At 42.3% G+C, this 22,531-nt stretch overlaps 3 protein-coding genes across 6 annotated transcripts in view; all 3 read left to right on the forward strand.

Annotated features, from left to right (window-relative positions):
• The window catches only part of kirrel1a (kirre like nephrin family adhesion molecule 1a), a 48,272-nt gene extending 36,992 nt beyond the window's left edge, over window positions 1-11,280 (forward strand). For 2 of the 4 annotated variants that reach the window (XM_015032071.1, XM_015032083.1), the window contains exons 7-15: window positions 725-873; window positions 954-1,081; window positions 2,178-2,304; window positions 3,014-3,114; window positions 6,142-6,358; window positions 6,475-6,582; window positions 6,736-6,863; window positions 7,123-7,236; window positions 9,161-11,280. In XM_015032071.1, the coding sequence (XP_014887557.1) occupies window positions 725-873; window positions 954-1,081; window positions 2,178-2,304; window positions 3,014-3,114; window positions 6,142-6,358; window positions 6,475-6,582; window positions 6,736-6,863; window positions 7,123-7,236; window positions 9,161-9,823 (1,735 nt within the window). In that variant the 3' untranslated portion in view covers window positions 9,824-11,280. The remainder of the gene's footprint in view (window positions 1-724; window positions 874-953; window positions 1,082-2,177; window positions 2,305-3,013; window positions 3,115-6,141; window positions 6,359-6,474; window positions 6,583-6,735; window positions 6,864-7,122; window positions 7,237-9,160) is intronic. The other 2 variants (XR_001424945.1, XM_015032089.1) reach the window with 2 other exon arrangements.
• A 1,089-nt stretch (window positions 11,281-12,369) lies between these two features.
• Window positions 12,370-18,467, forward strand: ndufs2 (NADH:ubiquinone oxidoreductase core subunit S2). Its single transcript, XM_015032172.1, has 14 exons — window positions 12,370-12,479; window positions 13,712-13,815; window positions 13,898-14,088; window positions 14,228-14,348; window positions 14,571-14,683; window positions 14,782-14,856; window positions 14,940-15,017; window positions 15,108-15,193; window positions 15,267-15,386; window positions 16,074-16,203; window positions 16,339-16,434; window positions 17,734-17,817; window positions 18,165-18,222; window positions 18,323-18,467. The coding sequence occupies exons 1-14, from the start codon at window positions 12,370-12,372 to the stop codon at window positions 18,358-18,360; spliced, it is 1,404 nt and encodes a 467-aa protein (XP_014887658.1). The 3' UTR covers window positions 18,361-18,467.
• Window positions 18,468-18,631: 164 nt separating this feature from the next.
• fcer1g (Fc epsilon receptor IgFc epsilon receptor Ig) overlaps window positions 18,632-22,531 on the forward strand; it is an 11,118-nt gene continuing 7,218 nt past the window's right edge. The window contains exon 1 of the mRNA XM_015032183.1: window positions 18,632-18,845. Coding sequence (XP_014887669.1) covers window positions 18,779-18,845 — 67 coding nt within the window. The 5' untranslated portion in view covers window positions 18,632-18,778. The remainder of the gene's footprint in view (window positions 18,846-22,531) is intronic.

The following is a 22,531-nucleotide window of genomic DNA, read 5'->3' on the forward strand; positions in this document are numbered from 1 at the left end:
GGTTCGGAGTCACCTGGTGACATCGTAATGTAGAGCTGTGTATCATCCGCGTTGTTATGGTAGCTAATCTTATTTCCTGTTATAACCTGAGCTGGTGGGAGCACATAAATATTGAATAGGAGGGGTCCTAGGATTGAACCTTGGGGTACCCCACTCCAAGTGTCACCAGGTTTTCTTGGGATTGCAAACATGACTGACTCCATTTACTGCCTCATCTCCAACAATAAGCACTTTTGGCATACCTTTCGTTTTCCTGGTGGTCACTTTGTCCTTTGGAGCTTTAGCGGGTGGATGTGTTGGTCTTGCCTCATTGTTGATGTTTGAAGGTGAGGTTTCACTCAGAGGCTCAGGCTGAAGTGCAGAAAATCTGTTTTTCAGTGGGATTCCCACGGAGTCAGAATGTTTTGAGGCTTGGGCTGGTCGCTTTGTCCTTGGGAGCGGGGATGGTGGAGATGTTTTGGTTCCAGCTGCTTGTTCACTTTTACTTGGTGGAGCAGGAGTTGAATACAGGAATAAAATTAAAGGACATTTTTCACGGGAAAATGATCAAAATTCAGATTTTGAAGTGAAGATAAAATGTCTCAGGAAAACAGTGAACTGGAATATGTTGTTTTCCAGTTTATGTTGTTTTTGTTTGTTTAGAAAATTTGTGAGTTTCTTTGGAAACGTTGCCTGTAAACTGTTATCTTGATGTAAAACCAGTGTGTGTTTGTGTGAACGGCAGGTGGGCTAAAGGCGGCGTGGTGCTGCAGGGCGCCAGGGAGAGCGTGTTCACCACCAAGGCCGACCACTCCTTCTTCACCGAGCCCGTCTCCTGCTTGGTCTTCAACGCAGTGGGGAAGACCAACGTCAGCATCCTGGTTGATGTTCACTGTGAGTCACGCCGCACTCACCTCACCGTGACAGCTGCTGGAGCTCACAGACATAATAATTGTCCCTATTTCTTCCTCCAGTCGGTCCCATCCTGCTGGTGGAGCCACAGCCCAAAACAGTCGATGTGGACTCTGATGTCACCCTCAACTGCAAATGGGCCGGAAACCCTCCACTCACCCTCACCTGGTTCAAGAAAGGATCCAACATGGTAAAAACTAAACTCAAGCTTTTTGAATTCTTAGTCTGCCCCCGACAGAGACATTAATATTCATAATGTGTATTTAGGATAACCAGGTTTTCTCAAGTTCCTTTAAAAAAAATCTTGTTTTAAAAACACCCCATTTCAAATATTTGACTGCCAGTTTGATTTAATTGATTTTAGACCCACATACTTCTGTAGATGCTATTCAAGGCTTACAATCTTCCCTGTTTTTCCTGTAAATGTAGCTATGGTCACAAAATAAAACTGGCCAAACAGTTTCATTTTAGTTCTGTCAGACCACAGGATATATCCCCAACAATGAAGGTCTTTGTCCCTCTGGACGTCTGCAAACTGCAATTTGGCTCTTTATGTTTCTATTGGATGATGGTTGGACATCCCCATCATGTCTGTATTTGCGTATAAATGTTTGAACAGATGAATTAGGCACCTCCAGAAATCTGGAGACGGTAAACTTTTGATTTTTAAGACATGAACAAATAAATCCCTCACTTGTTTTTTCTCTTTATTATTGTGGCATTTAGCAAACAGAAATAATTTGGGTAATTTTGATCATTCTAACTGACCTAAAGCAAAATAAGTGTTTTTTGTGGGGGAAAAAAGGTGGATGTGTCATTTTTATAGTTTTATAGGTCGGTTTATTTGATTGAAGCATTTACTGAACAATTTAGGATGGAATTAAGATGCATTTACCTTCTGGCTTTAATTGGACCTGCATCCAGGACCAGAACTGGATAAAAGCCAGAAAACCCTCCTCACATCAGAGCCACTAAATATGTCCCGACTCGGCTCACGCCCACGCCTGTATAATCAGGTGTTTCTCTCTCTGGGTGGTTTCCTATGTAACCATCATTTTCCTCGCTTCATTTTCTGATGGATGTGGTTGCTAGGCAACTATAAAACCCTTGTGACGGGTTAAGAACTGCAGCGGGAGTTTACATTGTCAGTCATATTGGGTCAGAGTAGTAGATCACGGCGACTCTTTAAAGTGAGTAAAGCATGCGGAGAACGCGATGCGGACCGTTCCTTCACTCTGCTGTTCGCTCTGTTTACATTCGTTGCTCTTTTGTTGCCTCCCCCACAGGTTCTGAGCAACAGCAACCAACTGTATCTGAAGTCAGTGACCCAGGCGGACGCTGGCCAGTATGTGTGCAAGGCCATCGTTCCGCGGATCGGCGTAGGAGAGACCGAGGTCACGCTCACAGTCAACGGTCTGAAAAAAACTTTTTAGTTCACACCTTAAGGCTGCAGTGTGCAACCTTTATTTAACCAATATGTAAAACAATATTTGTTGTTCTACAACAAATATTGTTTTACATATTTGTTGAAAATATCATCATATCGTGACAGTATGGCGTATGAGACAGATAATCTGTGAAAAAAAGGAATTGAACTCCTGTGCCTTCTTCCAGTGCGAACTAGAAAGAGCCAATCAGAGCCAGGAGGTGAGTCTTAGTGCTGTCAATCACTTCATGTACATGCTGCTCTGTTAGGTTACAACTTCTTCCTGACAGTAGAACCTGTCATGAATACTAACTAGTTAACATAGCCAACATGATGGTAGACAAACAGTTTTACCGGGCCGGTAAGTTGCTTCTACCCCATTAGCACATTTAGTGGCACGTACATGAAGTTAATTGACAGCGCTAAGGCTCTCCTGGTTGTTTTCTTCAGACAACAATAGTAGTTCAGGCAGGAGATGGAGGAGGTAATTCTTTTCCCTGATTATCTGTCTCATAACACACTGTTACAACATGGTGACAGTTCTAACAAATATTTAAAGAACATACTTTTTATAAAAGTTACATCCTGTGGGTTTAAAAGCAAACTTTTTTTCAGTTACTGGAGAGTAAAAACAGTAAAAATAAGATGGAATCACCCCCTGCACTTGATGAGTCTGTGGTCTGTGTGTGTTCACAGGTCCACCCATCATCTCCAGTGAGCCTGTGCAGTACGCTGTGAGGGGGGAGAGAGGAGGCGTGAAATGCTACATAGCCAGTACACCCCCTCCAGATAAGATCGTAAGTAAAAAGCACCTAATAGAATAGTTTACACCATTTGATCCCTTTCACATTTCATACAGGCCTAAACAAAGTAGTTCATTATTATGTGAAAGGGACCTGATACATTATCTATTGAGATTCTCAGTTGGACTTACACTGAGGCTTTGATCTTAACCTCTGCCCTGACTTCAACTCCTCTACCGCCTCTTCCTGGTTTTCTTCCATCATTGTCCTTCATTGAGCTTCATTCATCCTTCCTAACCAGCTTCTGTGCTACGGAAGAGCATCCCCACAGCATGATGCTAGCAGCATCGTGTTCCACCAAGGGGGTGCAGTGTTAGCTTTCTTACACACATAGCATTTTGTATGTAGGCCAGGAAAGACAAATTTGGCCTAATCTGACCAGATGACCTTTCACGTGTCTGCTGTGTCTCCTTTGTGACTTTGCCTGTAAACAGGCTTTGTATGGCTTTCTTTAGAAGTGGGCACACTTCTGCTAATGCGCTAATAGCAGAGCTAATTTTTTGTTTAGCACTTCAATGCTTTTGCTAACTCATGAAAGAGTTTAGTGCTCTTAGCTTCCCCTTGGTCATTTTTTTTCCATACGAATTCTAAGTCACTAGTTTATTTGTCTGTTTTGTAAACTTTCAGTCAAGTAAAGTTTGACATCTGTATTGAAGTTTTAGTTATCGACCATTAAGAATTAATTATGTATTTAGATGTTTATATTGATGCGCTTATCCTGAAGTGCGTGAAGACTGTTTAAGCAGCAGTTCTGTTTTCTTTCTTGATGTTTTTACCTCAATAACTTTATTTCAAACAAGAATCATACATAAACAAAATAAATCATCAACAGTAGAGAACCAGATCTAAATATAAATACAATACCTATGGGTAGAATAAAACATGTAAATTATAATGTCAAAATTAAATTTGAGCTCTATGGTGGATTCTGTCTGTAGATATATGAAGGGAAGGCATAATTTGAAATGAAATTACTGCCTTAGTGCTTTAGAATTAGCTTCTGCTAAATATCATATATCATGTTGGTGAAATGGTTTAGCCTTAGCTTCTGCTAAATATTGTGTTGGTGTAATGCTTTTGCGTTTATTCTTCAAAATATCATACTGTAGTGTAGCTATAGTGGTTTAGAGTGAGTTAGTTACTTACTTAGTTTAGAAGTTTAGAATTTCTCCTTCACACTTGTGTGCCGCTTTGTTTTGGTCTGTCCCATAAACTCTCAATAAATTACCCTGAACTTTATCTTTGTAAGGTGACTGCGTGTGAAAGGGTTCAAGACTTTTGCGAGACACTTTAGCAAACAGTATGGAGCACCTTCAGTTGAAACTTTCAAATCTCAGCGACGCATCAATTATTGAGCTGGGAACAACGACAGACAAGGAAAGGCTTTGGCCACAAAGAGCACATGGTTGTAGCTTTTAGGCTCACAGCAGTTGGGATTAGACTGCTTCCTGTCCCTTCCTAAATGACTCGCTGGCTGCTTTTAGCCCCTTTTCTTTTTTTTTTTTTTGTTTTTTTTTTTTGAGTGGTGACTCAGCCTGGAACCCTCTCTCAGTGCGTTCCTCCATCCCAGCACACAAACAAAGCAACTCTAAGTCAGTCCGCTTTTAGTTCTGCGTCAGTGAGCAGGCCGGATGCGGCGCGGAGCTCCGCAGCCGCCTCGGCTCCGTGACTGATCCGTCCTGACTTGTGGCGCCGCGCTCCCTAATGTGACCGAGGGAGTTGGGGGACAGAAAGACATTTATAAAAGATGAAGGACTGGAGAGGAGCAGTTGTCCCTGTAAACGCCACAGCCAGGAGGTTCCGCTCCCCCCCCTGCTCTGCCCCTCTCCAATAAGTGGGCACATTATAGAAACATGTGGGCTTATGCATAATTAACTGAGCCTAGTACAGTATTTGAGTGCTGAATAATACAGCTGCTTTTAGTGGCTCTAAAGGTGGAGAATGAGCAATGTTCTTGCCAGCTCAGTCACCCACTGTGATGCTGCGCTTCAGCTTGCAGAAACATGAACACTGCTGCCGCTCGCATGAGAGCCTGTTAAAGTTTCTGTTGGAGGGAGACGGATGCATGCGGCCGCCGCTGATTACATCAGGCAGCGGACACAACAGAAGAAGGATTTAAGGTTTTTCTTACCAATTCAACTTTAAACGCTTGCTGCACTAGATCGGGTTGCTTTCTGTTACACACACGAACGTTAAAGGGACATCCATCCATCCATTTTCTTTACACCCTTGTCCATAGTGGGGTCGGGAGGACTGCTGGTGCCTATCGTTAAAGGGACAGTATCATGTAAAATCAACTTTTTTGAACTTTATATCCAAAAAATACCTGGAGTGTTGTCTTGATTCTTTCATTCATGTTAGGAAAATCCTTTGATCTCCCGTGGCAACATTCAGCTGTGCGAAACGCCTGGGTGGACCTCGGTATGCCTTGGAGACGCAGCTCCTCCTCAGAGCTGCAGCCCTCCACTGCGCTCCTTCAGACTAGCCAGCAGCAATTAGCAAACACCTGGTGGAACTGCACATCTGCTGAGCTCATTATTTGAGCTACATCTCAGTGAAACACTAGTAATAACGTTATTTAAGGGTTAATACAGAAGCCATGCCGTGATGACTTCCTGAAGGCGGAGTTTCAGACAGAGTAGGAGTTTTTAAAGAGACAGAGGCCCAATTTTGCATGTTTACCACTGAGCGGTCAATTTCTCTGAAATCCCTCGATACATTTGATTGCTGCAGGTTGCAGGTCCAGTTGATGTATGCATACTTCAGCAAGTACCGCCTTTGCTCATACAGCGCCCTACTCCTCAGAAAGAGCCTCACACTTTAAGATCGGCACAATGCTGACGGCAAATGTCTTTTTTTCTGGCACTTGCCAAATCCAGGCAGGATAAAGGCTTACAAATACTCTGATAAGGTACCTCAAAGGGGTTTGAGTTGCATATAACATGAATTCGCTCCAACTGAATCTGAATGCCTCTCTTTGATTGAGTCTCATCAGGCCGTCGTTCTGTGTGTGCGCTGCAGGTGTGGGCGTGGAAGGAGAATGTGTGGGAGAAGGAGAAGGGCACGCTGCTGGAGAGGTACACAGTGGAGCAGAGCAAGCCAGCTGCTGAGGGCGGCGGCGTCCTCTCCACCCTCACCATCAACAACGTGATGGAGTCGGACTTCCTGTCCACCTACAACTGCACGGCCTGGAACGCGTTTGGCCCAGGCACCATGATCATTACGCTGGAGGAGAATGGTGAGCTAGAAACACACACTCTGTGTTGTTTGAGTGAGTAGTTACACCCTGATTGTACTCCTAACCTGTGGTGTGTGTGTGTGTGTGTGTGTGTATTTCCCCCCCATTACACACAGAGGAGTTTCCAGTGGGGATAGTAGCTGGCAGCACAGTGTGCTCCACCATTGTCCTCCTCATCTTCCTGCTCATCCTCGTTCTCGTCTTCTACCGGCAGAGAAAAGGCAGTGAGTCATGCTCTCTGTGAGGTCAAAGGGCGTCCACTCCTCCTCCGGTGTGGGGATGTTGGCTCTCTTTGAGTTCCCGCAGCTCATGAAAACACCTCGACTCCACAGGGGTGTGTCCGGCCTGTTTTTCACTCAGTGTGTTTGCGCTCACAGGCCGGCGCGGTGTCACGCTGGGTAAGCCCGACATCAAGGTGGAGACCATCACCAAGGAGACCCACAGCCTGGAGGAGGACTCCGGCAGCGTGTCCACGGCCTCGCGCATGGTCAAGGCCATGTACTCGGTGAGCGGCAGGCAGCGGGGCGTCTGTGTTTGGGTTGGGATCTGTTTCCGCAGCCCGTAGCTGTAGAATAACTCCCTGACTCCCTGCAGTCTAACCACGCTGTACCTTTTTAACTGAAAACAAACACCAACCTACTCTTCACTCACTCCTTTTTAACTCCTCTTTCTCTTTTTCTCTCATACTCTGTTTCCTCCTTCCCGCTCCTGTTTTCTGTTCTGGCTCCTCTCCTTTTTGTTTGTTCTGTTGTTTGACGGTTTAGTTTCTCCCTTCTGTGTCCTTCTCTCCCTCTAATCAGCCTTTTAAAGATGACATAGAGCTCAAGTCGGACCTGCGCAGCGACACCCTGGACACCCGTCAGGAGTACGACCTAAAGGTGAGCTGCCTTTCTGTAAAACTCCTCAGCCTTTTATTTGGACTGAAGTTGATATGGAGTTGACATATATCATTTGTCACATTTTTCAAATTATTATTTCAATTATTAGGGCAAAGGAGCAAAACTACCCCATGTGGCTGTTGTGACTGAATGTTCTTCTCTTTGTGCGGAAAATGTTTTGTGTCTTGTTAAATCCTGATACACTTGAAGTAATATGTACTTTGTCAACTAGAGGAGCTGTTGTCAGTCAGTTGTGTATAATGTAATAGCAACACAGAGAGCAAGAAGAAAGAAGAATACGAGTGGATTTTAGTTCCTGTGTTATTTTTGCTTTGCTGTGTGGCATCGAGCTTAATTAATAAACCCACATCTCCAGGTTTCATTTTGGAATTGTTCTCCTCTGGATGGCAAGTAAAACAATTGTCTTTGTCCTCCTGCGTTGTGTGTATGCGCAACATTTCTGGATATAAACAACAACATTCAACATGTCTACAGGCTTTTTTGAGTCCAGAAATGGACCACTGTAAAAAATATAAAAATCAGAAAGTTCCATTTTTGTCTGGAGGATAAAGGCCAGGTGCTCTAGCACCCTGACAGTGGCAGGTTACAGGTTCGTTGTCGTGCTGCAGCTGCTGCAGAACCTCTAGCTAGCGTGACATGCAGAAGTTTGACTCAGTCCATGTTCGCCATTTCTGGTTTTCATGTATTTACTGTTAACTTTGTCTGGAGGCTTTTTGCTTTGTCACATAGAGCCAGCTCAGTTCAGATTATGCTTTTTCTTTACAAATGCAATCATCAGTTGAAATCTGGTTGTTATATTTACTCAACTTATCTTTATCTGATATTCAAATTTGTTGGATAAATTTACGTGACCAGACTGTAATACTCTTCCACTTTGGTTTGTGATAAAGCACTTTGAACCACCAAGCTGCCAAAATGTTTCTCACAACCCCCCTTCCCATTCTAAGAATAATCTGTGAGGGCAAAGGAAGGCAGACCCCTGAAGCTGAAGTGTTGCCTCAGATCATAGGGAAGAAATGCAGACTGGAATCCACCCCAGGACTAGTTTGGTTAGATCACTCTGACGTACTTCTTCTTTTCTTCTTTTTCCCATCCACTGCCTGAAGCACTATACAATGACACAAAGTTAGAGGGAGGGAAGACGCCTGAAATAGATTGGCACAATGCTGCCAGAGTAAGACAACAGATAAGCAAATTACCAAGTTGTAGCCGCAGGCCTAAAAATTATTCCACAGAATCTTGGAATAAAGCTTTCAAGATCCATTGAAAGGCTTATTTTCAGCCTTAAAGCAGAGGATTACTTTCACAGCAACGGAGAGGTCCACGTGTTTTCTCATACAATTGTTTGTATGAGAAAAGCTGTCAAGGATATTGTGATCTCTACAAAGCAACATAAAGCCAAATTCCAAAAAAAGCACGGACACCCGGGCTGTCCTCCGCAGAGAATGTAAATAGTCTTTTTAACGGTGGTGGGCACACTTCTGCTAATTCACTAATAAAAGAGCTCATTTTGCTAATTTTGAAAGTGTTGTAGCACAATTAGAGCCCCCTAAATTATTTTTCCAGTTAGATTCTAAAGTCCAGGCTATAGGGCATTCTGGTTTTGTGTTGTTTCCTTCAGTGGTTCTTGCTGCAGCGCCACCACAGGTGAGGAGTGGAACAGGTTTCTCAAAGGGTTTGGTTGGTTTGACTCAGAGCAGAGACAAAGAGAAGCACAGCAGCTGGAATTGTAACAAATATTTCAGTTTTACACTCCAATCAGGTGTTTTCACAACTGATAGTAAAGTGTGAAAACACTGTGCTATAGTACGGTGTACAATCAGGTGTGAAAACACACTTACACTCAGCATTTATTTGAAATCATCTTAATCGTTCTTCCATCTGTTTCCACCTGCCTTTGCAGGACCCCACTAACGGATACTACAACGTGCGAGCTTCCACCCAGGACGAAGTCCACCCTGGGTCCCGTTCCACCTTGCACTACTCCGACTACCGCTCCCCTGCAGGAACGCCAGGGGGTGCGGCCTCTATCAGTAGCAGCACAGGGGGCTCTGGAGCCACCGCCAGCGGAGGAGCCCCCGTCCCCCCGGGTCCTCTCACCTCGCCCGGACGCCCGCAAGCCTGCTACGACCCCCGGCCGCCTTCCAGACTGTCTCACATCAGCTACGCCCAGTTCAACACATTCACCCGCGGGGGCCAAAGCCAGCAGCCCCCCGCCAACCCCACCCCAGCGGCCACTGACTTTCCTGGTGACTGTAGCCTCCTGGACTCCACTTCTCAGCTGGCCTACGACAACTATGGCTACCCTTCACACTACCAGACCTATCGCATGGGCTTCGCACCTTCCAGCCTGGCCCCTCTGGAGGCCGGCCCCTCCTATGAGATGTATGGGGTGGGGTCCGGGGTGCCAAGCCCGGGGGTTGGGGTCAGCTCCAGTGGCCCAGCTCCCTCCGGATCAGAGACCGGGTTGGGGAAATACGGCAGCTCCACCCGCTTCTCGTACACCTCGCAGCACTCTGACTACTCTCACAGCCGACACACACAGCGGATGCAGACTCACGTGTGAGAGCGAGACACCGGACCCCTCCTCCCCCCTCCCACCCTCACAGTGTTAGCGGAGCATAAAGAGGCATCTTATAAATAGAGTCGCACCGAAAAACACACACATACATCCATAAATGTACATGTCCTGCTGGACACAAACACACATAGACACATGCGTGCGCACACACACACACACACACACACACACACACACACACACACACACACACACACACACACACACAGGCACAAATCCTGAAACCATGCCCAAGAGAGAGAGAGACAGAGAGGGAGTGAACACAGGGTGAAAATGAAAGATGTTTTAAAGAGACAGGGACGGGAAACTGATTTCCCTCACTCCCGACGTTCGTAGACGGTAGCTCTGTGAGAGCGGACAGCGCAAGTCACAATCAGGCCAAGAGAGGACGAGAACTTGCAGATCCAAGGAGCCCCCACCCCACCCGGCCTCCGTTCCAAACTGACGTAAAGCTGAGGGGGAGAAACCTCGGCCAGTGGGAACCACGTCTGGCCGCCATTTTTAATTTTCTTTTAGCTGGTTGTCTTATTCAGTGATCATAGAGCACATAAACAGTAGTGTCCCAGAGAGCCCGTGTGTACAGTGCGGTCGGGCCCTGTTGGAGGGTAGTGGGGGGAGGGAGGGTGGTCGTCCATCATGTTGCACTTCGTCCACTGTATTCATCCTCTTAACTATATCTCTGTTGTGTCTTCTGTTTATTTGCACACCAGACTAGAGCTTTGTATTCTATTTTTTAAACATTACAGAATTATTTTTGTCAGCGTAAAACATGTATGTTAATCGTGTACGATGTTACGGACCAAATGGCGGATCCCGAGGGAAGAGCTGCCCCAGCGGCTAGAACCTGAACCCCCCCACCCCACTCTCCCATTGTTAAAAAAAAAAAAAAAAAGGAAAACCTTGTGCCAAACGTTCGTGTTCCTCAGGACCACGTGTATGCAGTAGACGCTCCTCCTGATGGTGGAGACATCGCTGTTTTTTTTTTTTTTTTTAACCATAAAGCCTGGCGTAGACAGGGGGATGATGGGGTCTGGAGTGGCCTTATGGGGGAGCATGTCATGCATTTTCCATTTTTGAATCATTCCTCATTGTTTGCCAAATCTGGCCGAAGGAGAACGGTTTTAATGAAGGCTTGTCCGCAGTATTGACATGTATTAAAGCGTGTGAGCGCGAGAGTGAGTGTGTGTGTGTGTGTGTGTGGTTGGGGGTTGGGGTTGCACACTTCCATTTGTACAGTGTGTTTGTATAGAAGCATGAGTGAGTGTGTGTGTGTGTGTTTCAGTATACGTCCATATCATTTCTCACCAAGCCGTTCCAGTACTTTTATACCTCTGGTAGGACTGTATCCTGTATTATCGTGTCTTTGAATTTAGGAGAATCCAATGTTTATCTTATCGTACTGTTGGTAGCAGAAGACAGCTGTTCAAAAAGATGTACGACAAACATTATCAAACTCTCATTTTTTAATTTCATTATCCTCGATATTTTTTAAAAATGGTATGTAATTATTTTTCCACAGTATTACATAAATAAAAGCACTGTTTTTTAAGAAAGTCTTGTGTGGTTTTTTTTTTTGGTCTCCTTTCATGTTCAAAAAGGAGAGAAAAATAACTGAGTCTAAAAGACTCACTCTTAAATCTGCAGCATATGAATAAAATATTTGAGTAGTGGCTTGCTTTTTTGTATTAAAATGTTCAACATGTTTGCAACAAATATTTATACATATATAATTTCTGAAAGTAACGTTTAACCATTAATATTTTTAATAGATTAGTGGTTTTATTATGAAGTGATGAAGCTGAATATGACATTCTATACAAATCCAGGTACAAGATTATGATGTGTGTGTCAATACTTTTCATTGTAGTTGGCAAAAATCACATGTGGTATACTCCAAGGTTTAAACCTGATGACTGAATCAACTCAAACGTTGAGCAGATGCATAGAAGAAATTGATTCATGGATGTACTATAACTTGCTCCACTAAGTAGAAACAAAACTGAAGTAAGAATTTTTGGACCTAAAGGAGAACCATCAAGAGTCAGCACACAGCTTCAGTTATTACAACTAGAAACTAATGGTCAGAACAATGTAGTGTTATAAATCACATTGGAGTGATTTATAATGCCACTGCAATGTTTTTTAGTTTTTTTTCCCTGATATTTAATGTTTTTGTCTGCTTTTAACCAGTTCTCGCCTTGCACATAAAACTGATGTGCAAACACTTTTTATGCAGAACAAATACATGTGTTTATATAATGACAGTGGCTTTTGTCGGAGACTTTACAGAATTTCGAATTATTTTCAATAAAATCTTAAAAATTTTAGGTCGTTATTGAGCAGATAAAATAATTTTAAAAAAATCACAATTTTGCCCCTTACCGCAAAATAGTTTGGACACCACTGTCTTAAATAATGTTGAAGTAGCAATGTATTATTTACGCCGACAGGCGGCGGTAACGCTCTAAACCCCTTGCTGAAGTCTCGGAAACAACTAAAGAAGAGAGCTGGGTAGTTGTTTAACAGCCAAGATGGCGGCGACGATGTTGAGGTCGCTCTCCAGGCTGGGAGGACGTCCTTCAAATAATGTACTACTCAACAAGAGCTTATTGAGCCCTGGCTGTTCGCTACTGCAGAACAGGTATGATGAGAAGGAAACACCGGGATATGTGAGCTTTGTTCCGCTGCTTCTATACACAAACTAAGAGGCTAATGCTAACATTATGCTAACAAGGTTTTTCTGTAAAAACAAAAAAACCTGTCAAATCCACACTCACTCTGAACGATAAATACGCGTTTAAGCAAGGTATTATAACAGCAACACATACATGCACGGGGGAATTAAAGCTTAGCTGTCGGAATGTTCTACTGTTTATTTCAGACTGCATTTTCCTTCTAAGTGTTTCTTTCTAGCTTCTGTAATTATGCAACTATCCCCTCAGTGTTAATATTAGTCAGTAGAATAAGAATGTCCCTGCCTTGCTTTGGTTTGAGTATATAGTCAAGGCGAGATAAACTCATTACTCAGGACTTAACATCTTATGTCACCATATTATATGACGTACAATGAAAACTGCTGTGGTTTAATTAAATATTGTGGTTAAATTTTATGTTTATATTTATATCTATATCTATACAAGATAGATATAGATATATCTTGACATTACCTTGACCATTCGTATTTCCACCCTGCGCTGCTGGATAGAAATGTTGGGGTAGACTAAATCCTGGAACACAGTGCTTTAAACAGTATGCTGATATTGGGTCGATAAAATCCAATACAATTTTTTTTAACTTGTCTGATTGATTTACGATATCAATATTGGATCAGGACGACTCTAATTACAGCATCACCACCTCAAAACAAACAAAAAACGTGAAAATATTAACTTTTCTTACACTGTTTTTCCCAATTTTGGAGCTTGAACCCTTTTATTTAGTCTTGCAGTGCTATTGAATAGAAAATTAGCATGTGCTACCCCCATGTTACAGCCCTTCCTCACAGCATCTCAAACTTCCACAACATGAAAAATATTGGCTGAGCAAGATCTCTGTGACTCACTGCACTAGATTAAATTAAAAAATAATACAACTAATAACAATTAATAAAGGGTAAAATATCCTTTGAAATGTTTTGGGTGATTATTACAATGTCTCGAGAATGTGTATTTTTTTAAACATCTGAAATATAGCATGTTATTAATTATATTTGTTACTACAAAATGTTCACAAAACCTTACAAATAAATAAATAAATAAATAAATATGAAAACACCCTATATTCATCTTGGCATGCGGGTGCCCCTAGGTTCCATGTTGGGGCTCCTCTTGCTTTTACTTGGCATTGAGAAAACCTGTTCCATTTGGGTTCCAGGCAGAAGCAATGGCAGCCAGATGTGGAGTGGATGGATCAGTATGGGGGGGTGGTGATGTATCCCACCGAATTTAACAAGAACTGGAAAGTTCCCCCATGGAACGGTACGAAGCAGCCCGCCTTTTTGTCGCCTGCTCTTCTCCTCCTCTACATCAGTCCTGAACCGTTTCCCTCGTCTCCTTCCAGACAAAGATCCCCCCGCAGAGAAGGACGTGTCCAACCTGACCATCAACTTCGGGCCCCAGCACCCGGCCGCTCACGGCGTGCTGCGCCTGGTGATGGAGCTGAGCGGAGAGTCGGTGAAGAAGTGCGACCCACACATCGGCCTGCTTCATCGCGGCACTGAAAAGCTCATCGAGTACAAAACCTACCTGCAGGTACGGACCAACAGGCATAACGCTTTAGGGGTTTTTGTTTCTGACGGCGTACGTTTCTAACGTGAAAAACACAAACAAAGGGTTATTTCTCTGACATTTAGATCAATATTTCCTAGTGATTTCTTCCCTTGTCCATCAGGCTCTGCCATACTTTGACCGTCTGGATTATGTTTCGATGATGTGCAACGAGCAGTGCTACTCTCTGGCTGTGGAGAAGCTGCTGAACATCCAGGCTCCGCCTCGGGCCCAGTGGATCAGAGGTGCTCTTTTTATCTGTTCACGCCCAATGCATGAATGTCAAATTGTGCTACTATGCGGTCAATGGAAACTTAGTTAGCGTTAAACTCGGAACAACGATCATCTTTTAAGCTTTGATGATTTTATTAATTTGTCTTTTATTAAACGGACTCTTAAGTGTGTTGATAACTTTGTTCCGGTTGTGATTAATCAAGCGGGTCCGTTCCAATCTGTTGTGTTTGCAGTTCTGTACGGAGAGCTGACTCGGATCCTGAACCACATCATGGCCATCACCACGCACGCGCTGGACATCGGCGCCATGACGCCCTTTTTCTGGATGTTTGAGGAGAGAGAGAAGGTCAGCAACATGCCTGGCTCTGTCGCGCTGTGTTAATGCAACAAGACGGCCTCGCCTGGATTGGTAATGAACCTGAAAACATGCTTGTCCTCTCCCAGATGTTTGAGTTTTACGAGCGAGTGTCTGGAGCCAGGATGCACGCAGCGTACGTCAGACCAGGCGGCGTTCATCAGGTGTGGACTGGACCCTCGTTTCTTTCTCTAGAGTCAGTGATGCATCATAACAAAGCTGGGCTCATGGGGTTTGTGTGTTGCAGGATTTACCCCTTGGCCTCATGGATGACATCTATGAGTGGGGCAAGAATTTCTCCCTGAGGATTGATGAAGTGGAAGAGGTAACCCAAATCTGAACAAGTAAATGTTGATTATCAGCTGTAGAGCAGAGAGAACTGACCGCAGGGCCATGTTGGCTTCTGTCTGCCCAGATGTTGACCAACAATCGGATCTGGAAGAACCGTACTGTGAACATCGGGGTGGTCAGCCATGAGGACGCCCTCAACTACGGCTTCAGGTAAGCCTCTGATTAAAGTTGGGACTCTGCAGCTCTATGGGTGGCTGACGTCTTTATGTCACATCTTTACCAGCGGAGTGATGCTGCGTGGGTCGGGAATCAAGTGGGACCTGAGGAAGTCCCAGTCGTATGACAAATACGACGAAGTGGAGTTTGATGTTCCAATTGGATCCAACGGAGATTGCTACGACAGGTAAAGAACGACTCTATGCTGGTTTATGTCGGCTTGTTTTCAGTTTAATTCAAAAACATTTGATTTATCCCAAAGGGAAATGAAACGTTGTCGAAACTCGTACCTTCAATGGTGACGCAGCGAATCTAAAGATGAAGACTTTCCAGGCAGCACCATCACTGCTAATCCACCTTGTTTACTTTTTCTGCTCCTTTCTCTGATTAGAAATTCAGGCATAGAGATGTTGGAGTAGGGCATCTGAACCTTTATCCATTCTGATCGATGATTTGAACTTCCTCCTTCTCTTTGGAGTTTTCATAGTTCAGACATTATTTGAGCTTTTTAGATGCTTATCAGCCCCTCCAAGTTGAAAAAGCAACACTTTGTTGCCATGGTTATGCATTTTAACCACATGTTGAAACAAAAATAGTAAAAGCAAAACATCTTCTAGCTGCACAGCATCCAAAACCAGAGGAACTAATCATCGAAAAACCAGAAAAATGATGAGCTAAAGTCTAGAAAAAGAAAAAGAACACCATTCTAGAACTTTCTTCTTTTCTGTTTCTGCTTGGATTAGTTGTGTCGTGGTGAAATAGAACTCTTAAGTTCTCTTCAGTTATTGGGAGGATAAATTGATGTGGAGAGAAATATTACTCGTTATAAACTCCTGAATTTTTTTTCTATGCGTTTTTGTGTGTGTGTGTGCAGGTATCTGTGCCGGGTGGAGGAGATGAGGCAGTCCCTCAGAATCATACTGCAGGCCCTCAACAAGATGCCAGAGGGGGAGATAAAGGTGGATGACGCCAAGGTGGCTCCACCTAAGAGGTCTGAGATGAAGGTAGGTGGAGCGGATGGATCTGTTTGGATTCCTGATCCGAGTTCTGATCAGTTTTGCTGATAAACTCACTTTAATAAGCAGAACGAAGCTTCAGGGATGTAACTCTGTTTGTGTTTTTCCCCCTGTTCCTCTCAGATGTCCATGGAGTCTCTGATCCATCATTTCAAGCTCTACACTGAGGGCTACCAGGTGCCCCCAGGGGCCACATACACGGCTGTGGAGGCTCCAAAGGTGAGGCCCCTCATGCTGGGTCACGTTTAGGTTGTGTTTTATTTCACTTTTTCTTGATTTTCTAAGTCCTAAACCAACATTCTCCATGGTAATTATGATGATTTTACTCACCATAGCTGATTAAGACTGAAACGCTTTACTCAGGTTTTGGTTTCCCAAGGTGCATTTCGTTTGTCCTTTGGAATATTTCAGAGAATATTCCAAAATATTCCTGGAAATCATTCCAGGAATATCTTGAAGTTGCATTCCACGGAAAAATCCCTAAATACTGAACCATGAACAGAGTGAATAGTGGTTTACTGTGGACTGATTTACTCTTAACTTTGTTTAGTAGCAAAAACCCAATAAAGTGCTAATATTAGTCAGCATTTATGTTTTTAGAGAGAGTCTACAGTCTTCATTAATTATACTATCTTGAAATATTTTTTAAATACCGACACATATGATTGATAACTATTAATAATTGGTCTCTAGTTGGTAATGGAACTGCTCAAATACACACTCAGTGTGTTTAACTGTAAAGTTTGTGGCTGCTGTTACTGTCCTCCATCACTGCTTGTTCACACTCCTTTGACTGTGAGTTCTCAAGTTAACACCACAAAACACATATTTTATTGGAATTTTATGTGATAAAGCAATAGATGGTGTGTGATTATTATGAAGTGAAAGTAAATGAATGGTTTTAAAAACTGTTAAGTCTGAAAAGTGTGGCGTGCCTGTGTATTCAATCCTGAATCAGCATTTTTTTTACCCTAGTTTTGTGAATAGTAGCTATGCATACAAACATAACACTAGATTTGATGAAGAGATTATGTGAAGAGGAGTTTTCAAATGGTTTGGACTTTGACTGAACCATTCTAACACACAAATGTGGTCTGATCTCAAAGTGCTGTGATAAATTGGAAAAAAAAAAAAAATTTGAGAAATCTGCGATCAGTCAATTTCCCAAAATCGTTTCATTGCTGACAAAAAATACCTGCATGTGAAACTGATCTTATCCCAAATCAGACCTTTTAAAGATCAGAACACTGCAATCGGTGCTCTGCTGGTTTGTTCTGAACCGTTGTTTAGTAACTCTGGTTGAATTTCCATAGAAACCACATTACACTTAATAATTTACTCTTCCTTTTCTGTTTTTTTTTCTATAACTCTATTCAATATTGAACCTGTCAGTAGTTCAATACTGACAGGTATTGAACTACTGGTTAGAATGTCAGCACAGATGACATTCTAACCACAGTTTATTTCCAACCGGTGCGGTGTATCAACTGTGTGTGTTTGTGTATGTGTGTGTTGCAGGGGGAGTTTGGTGTATATCTAGTATCAGACGGTTCCAGCAGGCCGTATCGCTGTAAGATCAAAGCTCCAGGATTCGCTCACTTGGTGCGTACAGCATTATGCAGAATCAAATAATAACGCCTCCTGATCAATAATTTAGAATATTTAACCGCTTGTCCTCCAGGCTGCTTCCAACTCCTGACTTTTCCCCAAATGTTTTTGAATCACTTTTAGCTGACGGCTACATGAAGCAGCTTAGCACGTTTAACTGGTGGCTTTTAGGGCAAAACTGTCTTTTCAACTGGATAAACAAACTATTAGTGCAGTTAGTGGAGAGACTCCAGGCTGTTTAGTCATGAATAATAATAAAATAAAAAAAAGAAGTTGTTAAAGCTGCTCTGGAGGCGTAGAGGGCGCTGTTGGTGCAGATATTAACTTGTGTTTCTGTCTAGGCCGGTCTGGATAAAATGGCCCAAGGTCACATGTTGGCAGACGTGGTGGCCATTATCGGTGAGAACCGGGTTGTTTTCATCGTTAGAAAAGCAGAAGCGGTCATAAAGTTCCACCTCGCTCAGCCTCATCTCTCTCTGTCTCTGTTTTCTCCCCTCAGGAACTCAGGACATCGTGTTCGGGGAGGTTGACCGTTAACGCTGCTGATGCACAATGTGCTTCTTGTTTTCTGTTGGATCCAGTCACCATCCAATCACACATGTATAATACTTAAATCTACTTAATAAACCTTTTATCTCCTCGTTCTTCCTGTCTGAACATCGCTTCGTTTCCTCACACTTCAGAGTTTAGATTATGTCAAACCCAACAGCCTCAGCTGGTGCCTCTTTTCCTCTGGGTTGGTGTTTTCTAGCTGGGGTGGGTAGGGGAGGGGGGGGAGTGGTCTGATGAGATCTGAGAGAAATGGACTTCGAGCTCAGACCACAACTTCCCCTCGTAGCTGTGAGGTACGCAACACCCGAGTGCCGAGACAGACAGAGGAAAGCATCGCCCAGCGTCTGCTGTTGCTGCTGCTGCTGCTCCAGTTCGTGTTTCAGCCACGTTTCAGCCCGTCACCATGGGAGCGAGGGCCGGGAGTCGGTTGCTGGCCGCCGTCCCTCTCTGGATGTGTTTCGGCAGAGCCGGTGAGTTCGGAGCACTGACCTCTTTGATGTGTGTGTGTGTTAGATTGAGCGACTGAGTTCTGGTTAACCAGACAGGAAAACACATCAGACAGAAACAAACTCCAGAAGCAGATCACATATTTTATTTTATTTTATTTTATTTTATTTTGTTATTTTTTTAAGTTTGTGTTTAGTTTATGCTGGCAGATAATCTGAGGTTCTGGCGACATTCGGCCCCGTTGCGCTCGGTGGATGCAACGGACTCAGTTCCTGTGAAAAGGGAAACTAATGGTGCTGACTGTAAACCAGCAGAAAAAAACCCCATCACAGCTTGACTCGTTCATTTTATCCACATCCTGACAGATTATTAATCTCATCTCACTGCATATTTATCTCCACATTTGTCATTTATTGGGATTAAAAAGCTCAACTTGTTCTGTTTGTGTTAGTTTTCGAGAAGCAAAACCAATAAACCAAGAACAAAATAAAAACCAAAACTGATCAGTATCTTATGTTTCAACATGTTTATAGTCGGCCACAAACACTGGAAGAAAACATGAAATGTGTCGATTTTATTTGTGATAAAACCATTAAATATAAAGTAAGTGTAGTTTGAAATATCAGTTATCTTGTCAGATTTTCACATTTCTGCACTTCCTGCATGTTTCCTCATGATGGTGAAGTAAAATGTCGGCGGATCGATAAGATTAGTTGTATAGTTATAAAATGGTTCCTCAGGCGCAGTAAATAATCTGTATGTTAGATGTGTTTAGATTTTATTGCAGACTTTAAGTCCAGATCACATTAAAAAAAAAAAAATCAATAAAATAAGAGAATGAAAAGTACATAAAACGGCCTCTAACCTCTCAGAAATGGATTTTTTTTAAATTATTCCAAACCACAGCTCTTGGTGGCCTATTTTTATTTATTTATTTATTTTTAATTGCTCTACGCCACGATGAGAGACAAACTCCTCTCTAACGCATTATAACATCTTTTCAAAATTGAAATCATGTGTTGAGTTATGTTTTTTATGCCATTTACCCGTTTTTCTGGTCTGATCAAAACCAAAACGCTAACACTCTGCTTCGTGGTAACAGTTGTGAATTTGTTGGGATGTGTGTTCAGGTATTACACACATTAATGCAGGGCTATTTTAGGTGTTGGTTGTTTACTCTGAAGGAAGCGATGTTGGAAAAGGAAGGGCGATATCGCCACAGAGAGATCAGCAGTGCTGATGGAGCGGCTTCACGTCACTGAAGCCGACATTGGTCTAATCTGCTCCGTCACCAAACGCAGCTCCATCCTGATGGCTGTAGCTGTGTCTGAAAGCAAGAGGAGTGCGACTGGAAGTGAGTCACTTGTGGACGTCCATCATATGACCTAAGGCTGTAGGGAAGTGCTCCACTTCCTGGATTTCAACAGAGAAGAAAGAAAGTGGGAAGGAAGCAGCAGAGCGTCTCATACTGTAGCTTCTGGATTAATTAAAAAAAAAAAAAAAAACAGACCTTAGCTGTGAGGTGGATGAATTGCCACTTTAGTTCAGTCAGGAAGGATGCCATGTTTTCTGTTATTTTAGTATTTATGAAGTGTTAAACTGAGGATGTTCAGCTCAGAACTGTGAGGTTTTATTTGGCCCATCAGAACTTCAGAAGCTCATCTCACACTGAATATATAAAGGAAGCAGAAGGTTTATTTAAAGTAAATATTCTGTGGAAAGAGGCGACATTCTCACTGCCACCGAGTTAAATGAGAAGATGGCGGATGGACGTAAAAACCTGTTACCATTTCAGCTGAAATTCATAGTACTGTCAGTACGCGCTTCAGAAAACATTTTCAGTAACGCAACAGCCACAGCAAAGTGTTCTAATATGGTTCTGACTATTACCGTTAGCATAAGAATTGTAAAAATGAAATTTTTCCATTTAAAATATTTAAGCAATGGTATCTAAAACAATATCTATGTTGTAGATATAGTCTGTGACGATATGTCACAGGTATCGTCACAGGACAATATCGAAAACATTGATATCAGATCAGTTCAATCTGGTCAATTTTGCTCAGTTCAGATATTTTGACAAATTTTCAGTCCAACTAATCATTGTTGTACTTTAGGTATATTTAAACAGTACATTCTGTTACATTGCCAACAGCAATATTTTATTGCTATTTTGGGAATTTGAAATATTTAAACATTTATTTTTCATTTGGGTTTTGTTGTGGTTTTTCCCCCTTATCTTTAACAAGCATTAAAAAAAATAATAAAAAAACGATGAGATCCCCTGAAGGATTTCTAACTATTTTCACAGCAAAATTTTGTCTGTCTACATGCAGTCCTATTCAATAAATTAGAATATTATTGAAAAGTTCCTTTATTTCCAGGACTAGACTGATGGTTAAAGGCCTTAACTTCTGTTCATTCTGCTGACAGTCGATGAAAACACAACATTTAATACTAAAATATTATTTCAATGAAAAACATTTTCAATATAGAAATGTGGGCTTAATGAAAAGTTTGTTTAATATCTGCTTAAGGTTCTTTTTAGAAGCTACTGACAAACGAGCCTCATTGGAAAGCAAATTAAAATTGTTGAAATATGACTCTATACATTGCCAATTTTTTATCAACAGAAAAGTGAGCACACTTTTCTGTCAACAATCCCATCTACGACAGCAGTGAGCCTCAAAGACACACTCACACGGCGTGTGTGTATATATATATATATATATATATATATATATATATATGTGTGTGTGTGTATATGTATGAATGGTTCAGACCGCAGTAAATAGAGTCAATCAGCCAGTGATTGAAATAGACCAGTTTTCCCAGCAGCGGTTCTGGTTGATGATCGGAAAATCGCTCCACAAAGAAAACCAGAGATTGTGGGCCGATCGGTTAATCTCCTACATTAGATCATTTTCCAGTATAAGTACTCTGCATTCTTGTTCAATACTTAATAATTATTTGGAAACTCAACTAAGATTAAAATTAGTTTTTGTTAAAAAGCAAATCTAAGAGTTTAGTAGAATTAAAAGCATTTTTATTTTACTGTCTGCATAGATAACTGACATACATGGTTATTATGGATTTAATGCAGAAACACGTATTCAGGAGAATATATCTAACGTCATATTCTCATATAACTCTTTCCTGTCAATTCACTATCAAATAAAGGCCACTAGAGCCAATAAATCCTTTAAAAAAAAAAAGGAAGTAGAAGGTTTCTGTGTTATAGAGAAAAACATGATTCTGTGCGAAATATAAATATGATATGAACCTAGTCTAGATCAATAAAAAGAAGTTGTGAAGACGGCGTCTGAAACTGGTTTGCGTCATCTGCAGTAAAACGAATCGTCTGAAACGCCTCTGAGAGGAAGAAGCCACTGCTCCAAAAGACAGATTACTGCTTGGAACTGAGCTAATGAACAAAACGCTTCATTTTTAAAGAAGTTCTGTGGTCTGCTGAAACTGTGTAAGCATTTAACCTTAATGACTGTCATTGCCACATTTAGACTGAAAAAGGAGAAGCATGAGAACACGATTCGGACTGTGCAGTTATAATGCTGACTGCGCCATGTTCTGTGGGGTGAAAAAGTTCTGGTGTGAGTGAAGCCGCCTAAAACCCTGACACAAGTTCTGTTTGGAAATAAAACTACAACAAACTGTAGTCTAAAGCTTCTGAAAATATTTGACTCAAGTCACG

Source organism: Poecilia latipinna, unplaced genomic scaffold (assembly GCF_001443285.1).
Source record: "Poecilia latipinna isolate Pla-1442-1.1 unplaced genomic scaffold, P_latipinna-1.0 Scaffold14, whole genome shotgun sequence".
Lineage (NCBI taxonomy): Eukaryota > Metazoa > Chordata > Actinopteri > Cyprinodontiformes > Poeciliidae > Poecilia > Poecilia latipinna.

Bases quoted from the DNA above. Each gene is read 5' to 3' on its own strand.
- ndufs2 (XM_015032172.1), top strand. From the start codon at position 12,370: ATGGCGGCGACGATGTTGAGGTCGCTCTCCAGGCTGGGAGGACGTCCT. The intron at 16,204-16,338 runs GTAGGTGGAGCG...TGTTCCTCTCAG, and splicing joins CTAAGAGGTCTGAGATGAAG to ATGTCCATGGAGTCTCTGAT. The intron at 16,435-17,733 runs GTGAGGCCCCTC...TGTGTGTTGCAG, and splicing joins CGGCTGTGGAGGCTCCAAAG to GGGGAGTTTGGTGTATATCT.